At 43.2% G+C, this 14,447-nt stretch overlaps 1 protein-coding gene across 1 annotated transcript in view; it reads right to left on the bottom strand.

Moving 5' to 3' along the window:
* The window catches only part of itga10 (integrin, alpha 10), a 30,010-nt gene extending 20,855 nt beyond the window's left edge, over positions 1-9,155 (bottom strand). The window contains exons 1-6 of the mRNA XM_076970834.1: positions 8,534-9,155; positions 8,065-8,370; positions 4,411-4,522; positions 3,887-3,996; positions 3,672-3,760; positions 10-124 (exon numbers count right to left, since the gene is read on the bottom strand). Coding sequence (XP_076826949.1) covers positions 10-124; positions 3,672-3,760; positions 3,887-3,996; positions 4,411-4,522; positions 8,065-8,116 — 478 coding nt within the window. The 5' untranslated portion in view covers positions 8,117-8,370; positions 8,534-9,155. The remainder of the gene's footprint in view (positions 1-9; positions 125-3,671; positions 3,761-3,886; positions 3,997-4,410; positions 4,523-8,064; positions 8,371-8,533) is intronic.
* Between the last annotated feature and the right edge of the window lie 5,292 nt (positions 9,156-14,447).

The raw sequence follows: 14,447 nt of genomic DNA, 5'->3' as shown, positions 1-14,447 counted from the left end.
TGGTCTCACTCTGTGCTGTGGGGGCGATGGTCTCCTTGGGCTCCAGGTCGTTGGCAACACGGGCGCAGATCCCTGTGCTAAAGACGGATGTGCCGCACTCCTGCGACCACAGCGGGGCACACGCCTGTGGACAAACAAGAGCTGAAGGGCAACAACCCCCTTGACGCTGTACACCGCAACTCAGGTCACCATGACGCTGTTACCATGACACTGTGCACCTTGACTATACATCATGACCCTGTACTACCTGGCTCTGTACACTGTAGCTCTCTACACCATGACTCTGTACACTGTAGCTCTCTACATCATGGCTCTGTACAGCATGTCCATCATGTGATGCTGTACACTGTGACTCTGAATGCTTTGACTGTGTATTGTGATGCTGTACATTGTAACATTGTAAAATGTACACTGTATATTGTGTACACACAATACACACAATACACACACACACATATACTGTGATACTGTACACTGTAATGTTGCAGTCTAGGATGCTGTACATTGTGACGCTGTATACTGTACACTGTTAATTGTGTACACACATATATTGGGATCCTGTACACTGTGATGTAATGTCAAAGTGCCTGCCAAACCAGTACTACATCACAAAAGAATTTACATATTACCACAGTAGTGTTTTGAAGTCGATTAACAACACTAGTAAACAGCCTGACTTAACAGACACGGGAAGGTTTATTTGGACAGATGATGTGGTTTGTTTCTTCAGTGTCTTGCAGGCAGGGCCACTGGTCTGACCCATAAAAGATGAGAGATGGACAGCGGAGAGGACAAGCTGGACGACAGAGAAGGACCCAGCGGAAAAGGAAAACTAAACACTGGAAGGAAGCGGAAAAGGGGAGAGATGGACACACAGGAGAGGAGAGAGAGGGATGGAGGGGAGAGAGAGGGCTGGAGGGGAGAGAGAGGGATGGAGGGGAGAGAGAGGGATGGAGGGGAGAGAGAGGGCTGGAGGGGAGAGAGAGGGATGGAGGGGAGAGAGAGGGATGGAGGGGAGAGAGAGGGCTGGAGGGGAGAGAGAGGGGTGGAGGGGAGAGAGCTGCTGGCAAATGGTGGACTTTGTCTTAAAAACTCTAGCGGAGTTGTGTGCTGCACACCAGTGAAGTAATTTAAATTTAATCGTTTGGAATAGAGGGGGAGAGACAAAATAAAAAAAAATCACATAAAAGTATTTATGTCTTCAAAGCAGAACATTTATTTGCCTGTGAAACCAAAGTAAGGAACGGAGCAGGGGGAGAGAGAACAGAGAAAAATTGAGTCTGAGGGAAAACATACCATGAGATGAAAGAAAGAAAAGTAATGATGGGGGGTGGTGGAGTGTCCGGTGTTGGGCAGTGGGGTGTCTGGTGGGGGGATGGTGGAGTGTCTCGTGGGGGTGGTGAAGGGTATGGAGGAGGACGGTGGGGTGGTGGGGTGTCTGGAGGGGGGCAGTGGGGTGTCTGGTGGGGAAGTGAAGTGTATGGTGGTGGGTGGTGGTGGGTGATAGTGGGTGGTGGAGGGTCTGGTGGTGGGTTATAGTGGGTGGTGGAGGGTCTGGTGGTGGATGGTGGGTGATAGTGGGTGGTGGAGGGTCTGGTGGTGGATGGGGGGTGATAGTGGGTGGTGGAGGGTCTGGTGGTGGATGGGGGGTGATAGTGGGTGGTGGAGGGCCTGGTGGTGGGTGGTGGTGGGTGATAGTGGGTGGTGGAGGGCCTGGTGGTGGGTGGTGGTGGGTGATAGTGGGTGGTGGAGGGTCTGGTGGTGGAGACTTACATGTCTTCTCACATCCAGTCATTGTGAATGTAGAGATAAAAGAAGATGAAGAGAAAGAAAGATGAGAGGAGAGAGGGAGACAGCCAGATGAAGGGCAAGACCCATAGAAAGAGAGAGAGGTGCTATGGCTTTTGCAAGACCTGTCATTACAAAGTGCTGGAGTCACATTCCGATCCGGTTATAGCGCAGACCACAGGAAGAGAGATTCAAAATGCACATGCTCACATACTCCAGCTGACATATACTATATGTACTGTGGTGATGCTTGATATTGTCTAAAATCTAACAGACCTGCAATGTAAGACACACAGTGTGCTAATAAGACAAAAGCTAATGAACTTTGTCTGACTTCAGTCCCTGAGGGGGTGCTGTGTTTTGGCATTCTCTCTCTCTCTCTCCCACAAACACACACACACACACACACACACACACACACACACACACACACACACACACACACACACACACACACACTCAACATACATGTCTTAGTCAAACATTCCTCTTCACCCTCTAAGTGAAGCACTCATGCACCATACAAGTATTTTTTGGTTTTAATAAACACACACGCACACACACACACACACACACACACACACACACACACACACGCATACACACACGCACACAGGAGTGCCTGAATATTGGCAGAAGCCACCTAGCAATTCTACCAAACCAAATGGTAGAACAAATCCACAACTGGACTGAGCTGGATCACTGTGTTCTGCCCAGCACATGACCCTATGTTCAACTGTGTGTGTGTGTGTGTGTGTGTGTGTGTGTGTGTGTGTGTGTGTGTGTGTGGTGTGTGTGTGTGTGTGTGTGTGTGTGTGTGTGTGTGTGTGTGTGTGTTGGGGTGTGTTGGGGTGTGTTTGTGTGTGTGTGTTTGTGGAGTGTTTGTAATTAGGTGTGTAAATTGTGTAAATTTCTGTTTGGGGTTAGTTAAGGTTTCCATGGTGCTGCAAAAGAAAAATGCGCTGCAAATAGACAAAGCAAATTCATTGAAATGGCAATGTTTCTGGATTAATTATTTTAAGCAGGGACTTTTAGCCAGAAACAAGAGATGTATTATACAGTATCTCATTACGTGGAACGGGAGAGTAGTAAAAGTCTTAAAATGTAGCTAGCTTGCTAGCTTGCTAGCTATTTTTGACAGAAATTTGTGTTAAATGGGATTTTTTATCAGGATTATTAAGCCGAGTTTCTGTCTAAATACCTAGCTAGCTACGTTTACCTGTCACATAAGCAGTGACTACTAAGTGAAAGGAAAGTGATTTTATCACGGGTAAGTTAAATGATACAATATGTCTCAATTGGTGCCCTCAGCGTGCCTCCTATTTGCCTCTAACTATTCCCTAACTAGCTAACAGCCAAACTTCAATAGCCCCAAGAGGCAGTCACACTTCAGGGGCCTCTGAACTAAACCATGCACCGCACTAATAGGTGCAGCAGACTGAGCTCATGACAGTCAATCTGTCTGCACAGGTTTTCTTTCAACAAAGGCTCATTAACTGTTTTTGTAGCTGTTACCCCTCATACGACAGTAACTCACCCTTCAGTCGCCCCTGTGTCCATCCATATATATGTAGATTTTTAGCCCATTTCTTACCTAAATCAATCAGTTAAACCCACCTTCTCTCATTAACACACATGGACAGACTCACAAACGAAACCACATTGTACACATTGAGAGGAGCTTCGCATATACAGAGGAAATGATCAAGTGACTGTATAAAGAAATCATCATCCGAGACTTGTTTTCCAAGATTTCCAAGATATCCACCCCCCCACTTGCCCCGTACTGCCCCATACTTTCTCATCACAGAGAGAAGCTGTAGTTACATTACCACATGGCAACTTAGACTACACAGCATTTGTCATCTCCGATATGAGCTTACCAGAAACCCATTAGGATCATCTGGCGTAAGCGTCATTCCCAAGTGAGAGTTTCTCAGATTCCGAGACACATTCTGGAATGCACTTTCAGCTGTGTAAAGAGAGTGAAAACAAGGTTACTCTGTTTTAGGTTATACACTCGCCGCTACGTGCTGCAGGATTTATTTGCAGGGTTAATTGCTCTCCAGATTTTTCTTATTCACAGTAACATTCTCACCTAGATTCACTTTAGAACAATTGGAGTTCGTCTCAACTCCCACAATGCATTTGTAGATATCTCCCTTCCTGTTATTGGGTGAGCCATCCCATGGAGCGCCAACCAACATCCTTTATTACAAACAAAAAAAGGTAAACCGAGTTTGTAATTTGGTACTATCAGTACCAGTGGGAAAATAGTGGACCCCAAGAAGTAAACTTAATGTTAACACTAATTTGACTAAAACTACAAACATTTAAGTAAACTTTGAGAAATAGCAGATGAACCATTTAGCTCCCTTATGCTTTTTTCATTTTTAAGCATATGCTAGCTGACCACTTAGAACAAATAAGAGGCACAGCAGACAAGCCTCTGAAACTGCATGTCCGCCGCCCTCTCATGGGGATTCCTTTTATGATTATCCAGACATTCACCGTTCTGGTGATTTCTCCAATTACTTTTGCACTACCTCAAACTTCCACCATGATTACAAAAGCCACAACCGTTTGGCACCAATTGAGGAGCAGCAGCATGGGGGAACTCACAGCTTCTCTCCGTCCACCTCGTGCTGCAGCACGGAGAAGCCGAACAGAGCGTCCTCAGGCCCCGTGAAGATGCGAGGCTGCTTCACGTCGATGTTAAAGCAGTCGCACAGCCCTGGGAGGGAGACAGGAGCAGGGAGACAGGCAGCATGAGAGATTCGCCAGCACAAACCAGAAGACACAAAAAGCAGTAGTCTGTGACATCACTGGATATGGGGTTTTAAGACAGGTGGTAATCAGAAGGAGCTCTTTAAATGGTCAGTATAGGAACAGCAGGCACAAGAGTGAAGTAATGAGGTTTAGGTGACATTGGATGCTCAGTACAGTTTAGGAAAATGACAGATGTAGAGAGGATATAGAGGGGAGGGAAGGGTGTGACCAGCATAAATACTGAGCATAGTAGCTCCCTGTATGATACACAGACGTGCCTTTACAACATGAGAGAGAGAGAGAGAGAGAGGTAGAGAGAGAGAGAAAGAGAGAGTGTGTGTGTGTGTGTGTGTGTGTGCGCGCGCGTGTGTGTGTGTGTGTGTGGTGTGTGTGTGTGTGTGTGTGTGTGTGTGTGTGTGTGTGTGTGTGTGTGTGTGTGTGTGTGTGTGTGTTAAAAACTAAGCAAACCTAGAAGAAAAATCCAACCTAGAATCAGGGATTTTATACTACTAGGCAACAGAGATCAAAACAAATTCAACCAAAACAGGAATATTTTCTTGATGAAAGGTTAATCATACTTTTAGCAAAAAATAAGGCAACAAAAGTCTATCATATATCAAAACCAATGGGAATTCAGTATCCCACAGCATTGTGTGCAAGGTGTGTTTTAAACCCACCCACATACAGACATGTTGCTCCCTCTGGTCAAAGTTCTGCTTTGACTGGGTTTCATTATGCTTGTTTACCCAGAAATAGATTCAGAAAGGAGGAGACCCAGAACACAAGCAGGCAGAGCACCAAACCCAGCTGACCTCAAACATGGTGCTGCACATAGCCTGTCTTTCTCTCTCTCTCTCTACCTCTTTCTCTCCCTCTCTCTCATCTCTCTCTCTCTTCTCTCTCTCTCTCTCTCTCTCTCTCTCTCTCTCTCTCTCTCTCTCTCTCTCTCTCTCTCTCTCTCTCTCTCTCTCTCTCTCTGAACAGTCTCCTGATCTCTTTCCATCTGTATATACCCCAGGTCATGGCACATTCCACATGGGTTGGAGAGGAGAAATCAAACACATCCAGCATTTCAACTGCTTATACGTTCCAGTTTGTTCGCTGGGGTCATGCACCTAGTTCCATTGTCTTTCTCTAGATTAACATTTGGCCATTAACATTTCCTTTCCTTTTCTCTGTAGCTCTGTGCCAGTCTGTGTGTGTGCCTGTCTTTCCCCCGTCTGCCTGTCTGTCTCTCTCCCTGTCTCTCTCTCAGCATCATGGCATCCTCCCATCCCTCCCTTAGCCCTGTTGAGTCCTGGCCAGACAGTCATTTCCATCCCCGCTCACCCTCTAATTATCCTGCTCTTTTTTTTCTCTCACACTTGTCTCTTTACTAAGATTCTTTTGAGATGGCTTAGAGAGAGAAAGTGTGTGTGTGTGTGTGTGTGTGTGTATTTGTGTGTGCATGTATGTGCTTTTTTTAGTCTCTGCCTCCATGGCATTGTCATAACAACTGTAAACATTTACACAGCATGGTTCTGGAGGATCATGAAAGCAGGTTAGATGTGAACGTCAGGAATAGAGATACGTGCTCCTGTAGACTCTGGCCTAGATTACCATTGACCATTGGTCAGTCCTGACCCCCTGACCCTGCACTGAACCAGTCCTGGGCCCTGCCACGCCCCAGACGAAAACATACATTGTTGATACAATGAGTTTTATAAGCAAGCCACATAGTCTTTTTCCAGTAGCATATTCATTATTAGTAAACGAGAGAAAACTAAATCGATTTTGCCCTCTCTTCTAAAGTTATCCAAAATATGTATAGAGATCCGTTTTAGTTAGATCTTAATTTAATTAATTAATTTAATTTGAATAATAAAAAGTCAGTGTTTTGCACCAGTACTGGTATCAGCCGATGTGGAAATGTCAATTATGAGAGCTACCTTAGAGGTTTATAAGAGCACAGCTTTACAAGTGAATGGTGTCTGTTCTCTTTCTATCTGTTAGAATAACTCAGAACTTACAAATCTTCTCTGTCTCACTTTCTCGCTTTTGGCCTCTCAAAATGTCTTTCTTTTTAAATTCACTTTAAAGACTTTTCTTCTCATACCACCTTTTACTGTCCTGCCTCTCATTTTCTTTCTCATGTTTTTTGGGAATATTTTCTTTCCAACCTGTCATGTTTTATTCCCAACTTCCCAAACCTCCTGAGGAATATGTCGGAAGAACTGAGGGTGGGTAAGAAAGGAGGAGAATTCCCCAAACCCACACCTGTGTTCTCCATCGAAACTGTAGCAGAATACAGCAGAGCAAACTTGTTCATCACAGAGATCTGTGGAATCCATCAGCAAAAAAATGCACATATATATACACACCCCCTTCAACACACGCACACACACGCACGCACGCACGCACACACACACACACACACACACACACACACACACACACACACACATGGTATATACACACCGACTAGGGCTGAGAAAAACTGAAATACATCCATATCACAATAACGTTATAAAGCAAAATACAATTAAGATCTTAACTGATCAGTTGCACAATTAACTTTTACTCTGATATTTTATCAAATACATTTTATTTAGTTTTAAGGATTTAAACAGAAACTATATTTCCAAATAACATAAATATTCTAAACTTCAAAATGTTTTATTGACAGTAGGTTATCCTGTAAATCACACAGGACAGCATGCACGAGCACACACGCGCACGCTTACTAGTAGCGTTAAAAAGCAAAGCATATCTGGCCAGCATGGGCCATTAACTCAAACTTCTAGAGGTTTTGCCTCCATTTGTTTTTGTATGAAGTAGCCTTAGACATGTCATTAAACTCCGCAGTAAAACCTAATCTAAAATCTTGTCTCACTTTTGATTTTCTACAAAAGCGTCTTTCACTGCATTCTAGACCCTGATATACGATGTCACGGTATGTTTAAGGTCAATAATCCGAACGGGAAACAGACAGACGCGACGAATTGATGTTAACGCTGTTGAAAAACAAAGCGATTGCAGCGGAAATGCCGATTTACACCGCGCGCTAAGACGCACAGATAGGTGCGTTTGTGGTACGCTATTTTAGGCTGGATGAAACGGTATAGGCAGATCTATACATATAAGTTCGCTCTTATTTATTTATAAAATCAAGTAACACTCTCCATGTTGTGTTTGATAATCCAGAAAAAAATAGACCCTAATGAAGAAACGTAATAAAATGACAACAGCATGCGCTCTTTTTTCTGGAGACGCCACCTACAAGACAAAAGGTAGGTGGCGACTTCAGAAATATAAGCACAGAGGAAAAACACCGAACAGCCTGCGTTTCAGTGAAGGGAATCATGGCATGCAGTTTAATTACCTAGTTTGTCGTGAGGTGTCATTTTTATGCCACCCAGACGTGCGTGTTTTCATATTCTAATTTTAGAAAATGTAGATCTGAAGATATGTTGCAGGCATGTTGTGACATCAAGCATCAAATGTCAAATGTTTGTGCAAAAAACCTACCTTTTAAAAGAACAGTGATTTGTAGTAACAGCATGTAGTTGCAAATCTCCATTTGTAAGTTATGTCAGTCTTTTTCTTGTTCTTCGTATCTTTTTATCTTTTTCTTTCTTCTGCCTCTTGCCATACAACGTTTCCACACTTTGTTTACGAGCAGTACGTAGACTTGTCAATCCACTTTCACGCGCTCTTTATGCGCGCTTATTCCTCGAGGATCCGTTAAGGTTCCATTCCAGTGGCATTACTCGCGCGTCCAGCTTAAGTCCGATAGCCGTCATAACTGCTAGACATTTCACGCTCTCACATTGCCTGCACATGAAAAACATTACTGTAAAGTGGTTTGCACTCTTAACACTTATCAGATTTTACGCATTTGACTTAGACAACGACCATTCTTGGGGAAATGTTTTTGTTGACAGTACCAAATATAGTTTATTATTGTTTGGGAATATAATAAACATGGTTTCCTTACCTTTTTTGTCTCCATATAAAAGCCAAAGTGACAAGAAAACAGTAATGATCCAAAATTCTGGTCCGCGCAGCACTGTAATTCAAAGACACAGACTCCCAGCACCTGCTGAGACCTTCATTTAGCTCCCAATAAAACGTTGAAATAAACAACAGCCAGGCATTCCTATGTTATTTCCACTAATATTCAGTCCATTTGAAAGATGTCAGTGTGTTCAGTTTTCCCATCAAAATGTGTACATGGTAACGAGTTATGGTTAGAACTGTTTTGACAAATAAAAAAGAAATTTAGAAACATATATATTAATAAGCGCAGCTATTCTTTGGGCTGCAATTTAATCTTCTGGTTGTTTATAACTTCCTCGCATCACTTTTCGCCTTTTGGCTATTTCCTCCTGGGCAGTGGAGTTTCATACAAGCTTTCATACGAGAAAAATGAAAGGGCGCTTTTATGTGAGTAGAGGAGCAAACCTTCCCTCGCGTCTGCCTCACTCAACTGGCCCTCTCAAACTGTGCCTGGTACACATTTTCAAAACCCCAAACCGCATTCATCTCTCTCTCTCTCTCTCTCTCTCTCTCTCTCTCTCTTTCACTCTCGCTCTCTGTCTCTCTCTCTCTCACACACACACACACACACTCTCTCTCTCTCTCTCTCTCTCTCTCTCTCTCTCACACACACACACACACACACACACACACACACACACACACACACACACACACACACACTCTCTCTCTCTCTCACACCCTCTCTCTGTTTCTGTCTCTCTCTCTTTCTTCATCGTTATTTTCTTTACTCTCCCTCACTCCTTCACCCTTCCTCGGCGCTATAGGAGGCCAATGTTTTTGTTGGCGATATACACATTAAACCTATTTAAAAACAGTCCAATCAAAAGGTCCCGAAGAACATAAATATTTAAAGTATTTAGCATATTATTCTGAACATATTTATATTGATGAGATACAGTATGTAAGTGTGAGAGCCAGGCACAAGGCTCAATCTATACCAATCATTTTACAGGGAAAGACATACGGCTGGTTCAGTAGCCTGATGGGATACTCAATTTTTCTTTAGTCTGCCAGTCCTGGGCTGGATGCTGTGGTACCAAACTAGTCACCAGAGTGTGTGCTGGGTGGCTGCAGTCCATTTTAATTCTGTGAGCCTCCCTTGGGCATTGTGAGTGGCACCTGTCCTGTGAGGCCAGGAGTCTGTTGCTTATGGTGAGTTCAGTTGCACTCTGGGAAGAACTTAGAGGTTATAGGTGGAGCAGCTTCCACATGCAGACAATTACATCACTCTCTTTGATATATCTGTAGAAGGTGGACAGGATGTTATTTTAAAATCATATTCCATTATAGACTGTTTTATAAACGAGACACTGTCTAATAAACCAATTTCCTGGACTGCCCCACAAGCTGTATTGCTGAGAAGACTCTCTCATGTAGAAAGACCTGCCAGATTGGTAGGCTCTGTCTGTTTCAGCATCACAGGAGTTTTGGCAAAGATGATATCAATTTTCTTTTTACTGATCCTGTGACACATTGCCGGGATATTGGATAGAAATAATTCTTAGTGATAGAGCACATACTTGTCTATTGTACAGTTTTGCTGAGCTTTTGCTGATACCCAGCTAACAAAAATACATTTTCTTTTTTTGTAGGGTCTACCAAAATGTTATAGAGGATATAATTATAGGATGTTTGTGGTGCATTCTGACATCCATGAGACTTTGCAGGGACATTTGTGGAAAGTCCTTAAAACATGTATGTTTTATGTAGTCATGGTCCTACCTTATTACTGCTGTTTTATTGTTGTTTAGTATAAACCATACAGACAAAAATATTGCATGGAGTGTCAGGGCTGGCTCCAGAACGGTTCCTCCTATCGCCACAAAGAGGAGCTCACGAGTCAGTTCCAGAGCTCGTAATCAGCAGTGATGAGCCACAGCTGTCATCCTTCCTACTTAAGGAGGATAGCTGTGGCAACTTACTGCTGAATTGTTTGGACTTCATGCTGTGTGTTTGATAGCAAGGTCTCCATGTTGTTCTCGAGTTGCGTTCTTGGTGTCTGCACCATTCTCTCTCTCAAAGACTTCTATTACTTCTATAATCTATTTCTGCCCCCCTTCAGCTTACTGATTGATGGCAGGAGATTCTGGTCAGGAATTTGTCGATAGGCCTGGGGATAAATGGTTTTCTGCATAATTTGGAATTGTCCAGGTATGGAGGCAGAAAAGCAGGCCCACACCTTCCACGACCATGCTCCACTGTTGGGAGGAGTTTCTTCTTTATATGCAGTGTTAATTTTCTCCTGCTTCTTGGTGTAAGTTTTGATGGCCAGCCACTTCTAGACAGAGTTGTGGTGATGCTGAATGCCCTCCATTTGTAAATGTTTTGTCTTATGGATGGAAATTATTTGTGAATGGATGGAGCTGGAATCTTTTGAAGATAGTCTTGTAGCTTTCCCCAGACTGATGGTCCATCTCCACCTTTTTCCTGATGTCCTCAGATGTCTCCTTTCCTCTTGGCATTGTTGATCTTTAAACCTTGGCATGACAATGGTTTGATTGGTTTCTTTTCCCTTTAAATCAGCTTGGCTCAAACTTTTCCCAAGAATGTCTTAATTGATTGGTTTGCTTAATTGATTACTTGAGCACTCAAACTAGGGCTGCGGCGATTGGTCGACACAGTCAATGACGACGACGCTGAAAATACGTTGACTTCAATATTTTAAGTCGACGCATCGGTTTTGTGTATTTATTTTTATTAATGTTCCATTTTAATTTCTAAAATGCGTCCGTTCAAAGAAATGTTTTTCCTCAACGCATGATATCATGACACCAGTCATTGGTCAGCACCACTCAAAAGAACAATGCCGGCTGCAGTGGAGCCAAAGGAGCTTCGCAAATGTCTACAGTAGGGGTCGGCAAACCTGTGGCACGCGAGGCATAATCACTGGCACGTGCCATGCTGGACCAGCATCAGCAAAAAATAATAAAAATCTCTGTCTGAGAGCACGATCCTCCAATCGAAATCGCTCCTCAACACTTTGCACTTAACACCCGCCACAGACCCATGTTTAAATTTAGCCTAATACAGTACAATACAGATAGGTGGCATTGGAGAATAAAAAAACCCCTGCAAAACCGGTGAAAGAACATTTTTACCTGACGCTACACCAGGCATCAAAATAAATTAATATATACACACACACACTATGTATGTGTGTGTGTGTGTGTGTGTATATATATATATATATATATATATATATATATATATGAGAGAGATAGATAGATAGAAATATACATCTACGAATGGTGGAGGCATTTATACTAGCCGCGTCACATTCTTTGTAGTTTTGTCCAAAACGATATGTGGTAGTATAAAGAAACACCCCTCAAAAACAGAGGAAGAAACATTTACCTGACAAATTTTAATGTTGCTTTGTGTTTCGGGTTTGAAAAGTGCTGGAATTTAGGCTAAAGTACTTGAAATGCTTGAAATTGTAACTACTTCGTTTCACAACAAATATCTGTCTGACTGAACAGTTCTCTTGTATTACGTTAATAAATACGAGCCTCTTGTAATTCCAGGACGAAACATGAGAGAACGTGAAGACGTTAAGATTGGGCATTTTGAAAATAAATAACCATTAAATAATGTGATTAAAAAGCGAATCATTTCGAGTAAATATTTAACTCAATTAAGTTTAATGTGCTGGGAAATATTGAAACCTTTAAAGTGACGTACAAGTGCTTTAATTCCACCTTATAAAGGTGTATGAACCCTGCAAACATGACTTTGTTCATTAGGCTGAGGAGCGGCGCGTGCAAAGTTACAAAATTCGAGAGGTGCACTACCTCACGAATCGACAGCGAGCGAGGCCTCGCTCACGTGCGGAGCCACCGCGATTACGTCATTTTCGCCGCGCGGACCCTCGCGACGTGTCAAGTATAAACCAGGCTTAAAACATGTGCACATGTGTCAATATGGGGGGGGGGGGTGTAGGGGGGGCACAAAAATATTCTTATCTACTAAAGGGGGGCACGGCAGAAAAAGTTTGGGAACCACTAAGTTAGCCTACCTGATAGCGATGCAAAAGAAAGAGCCGAAGTCGTTAAACGTGCCGTGGCTCGGTATGGCAAACAGTCCAGCTCTCTTAAAGTAGGGTGACTAAACGTCCGTATGTCCCGGGACATGTCCGTATTTCACATCCTGTCCCGGGGTTTTTTAAGTGAGGAAATGTCCTGGTTTTTAAATTACCTTCATTGGACCATTAAAATTTAAAATTCTAACTCAAACATGTTACCTAACATGTTACCTAATTGATTTTACCAATGCAGCTGTGGTGCATTTACTTTTGAAGTGCTCTAAAACATTCTGGAAGACTGTTGCGGTGACCTTGGATTTAAGAAAGCAGAGTTCACCAACACCTGCACCAGACATTGCACCCCAAATCATGACTGACTGTAGATATTTCACATTGGACCTCAAGCAGTTTAGGTCCTGTTGTTCACCCATCATCCTCTTAAACCCTTGGACCTTTGTTCCCAAATGAAAGGCACACTTTACTTTCATCGGAAAAGAGGACCTTGGATCACTGGCCAACAGTCCAGCCCTTCTTCTCAGTTGAGATGCATCCTACGCTGGCTCAGGTTCAGAAGGGGCTTGACATAAGGAACTTGACCGTTGTAGCCCATCTCCTGGATGCGTTTGAATGTTAATTATTTTTGATAATCCATGGAAGCCCATGGTTATCTCTTGCTGGTGCATCTTCTCCTACCACATTTTGTCCTTCCATTAGACTTCCATTGATATGCTTGGACACAGCACTCTATGAACAGGCAGCCTCCTTAGCTATGAACGTCTGTGGCTTACTCATCCTATGGAGGGTATCAACTATGGCCAGTTGTTAAAGGCCAACTTCTTGCATGGTCCTGCTTAAATCCGCCATAACTTTCTGTTGTCCCGCTTGTTGCTGGGAAAGGGCTTCCATAGAGGCTCTTAAATCCTCAAAGTGGCATTAGTGCTGTCCCAGCAATTGGCCTTGAGCCAATATCAGATAGTCATATACACCAGGCAAAGGTACCAAGAGAGGAATCCAAAGGAGAATTGTAACGCAAAATCTAGGTCAAACCATGAATAGAGACACACTGCAAAAAATTAGACTCAAAAATCATAGATAGGACAATGAAGATGATATGATGGCCTTTGCTAACATTAGATTAGATCTGGCCCACCAGCAGGGAGGTTACCAGCTCCGCCAGACCCTGCACCTGGAGCAGGGCTATGGCGCTATACTAATTGTGCTACTCAGTGGTCTCCAGCTGTGATACCATGACTAGCTGGAGCAGTTGGGCTGTCCCAGACTGTGGGGTCAGAGCCCACACCCTCACTTGAAGATTTGGTGCAAGAAGACCATGTGGCCATAAGCCCAAGTAGACAGAGACAGAACAAAAGCAGACTCTATGCAGCTATTCCAGGATTAATGGAGCACAGGGAGCACAGTCCTGTTCACACAAGGCTAGAACTGCTAGTGTATCTAGAGTAGCAGTCATTAAAACAGTGCTAAATCCCAACAGTGAACGCTTTAATGTTAGCCAAAAGCTAACTTTTCATTAACGTGCAGCACGTTCAAACATCGTTGGTTTGCTTCTTTATAATAGTGCACTGATGTGACAAGCTAGTGCTTTTAGTTTAGAACTGAAGGGCATTTGGCAAATCACACTCACAACTGTCCCAACAGAGTCAATATCTAATGTTCCAGAGAGCTCCTGGAGGTGACAAGTATGACTTCCTTACTGGAAGAATCATACAAGGACTGAAACAGACCCTTCTATAAATATTAGGGGTATGTATAGTCCCAGTAGCATGGGATAAGGTAATGGACATAAAGCAAGGGAAAACCCCTTTGACCA

Source organism: Brachyhypopomus gauderio, chromosome 13, assembly GCF_052324685.1.
Source record: "Brachyhypopomus gauderio isolate BG-103 chromosome 13, BGAUD_0.2, whole genome shotgun sequence".
Classification (NCBI taxonomy): domain Eukaryota; kingdom Metazoa; phylum Chordata; class Actinopteri; order Gymnotiformes; family Hypopomidae; genus Brachyhypopomus; species Brachyhypopomus gauderio.
Note: the sequence above shows the minus strand (reverse complement) of the source record. Positions and strands in the feature narration are given on the sequence as shown.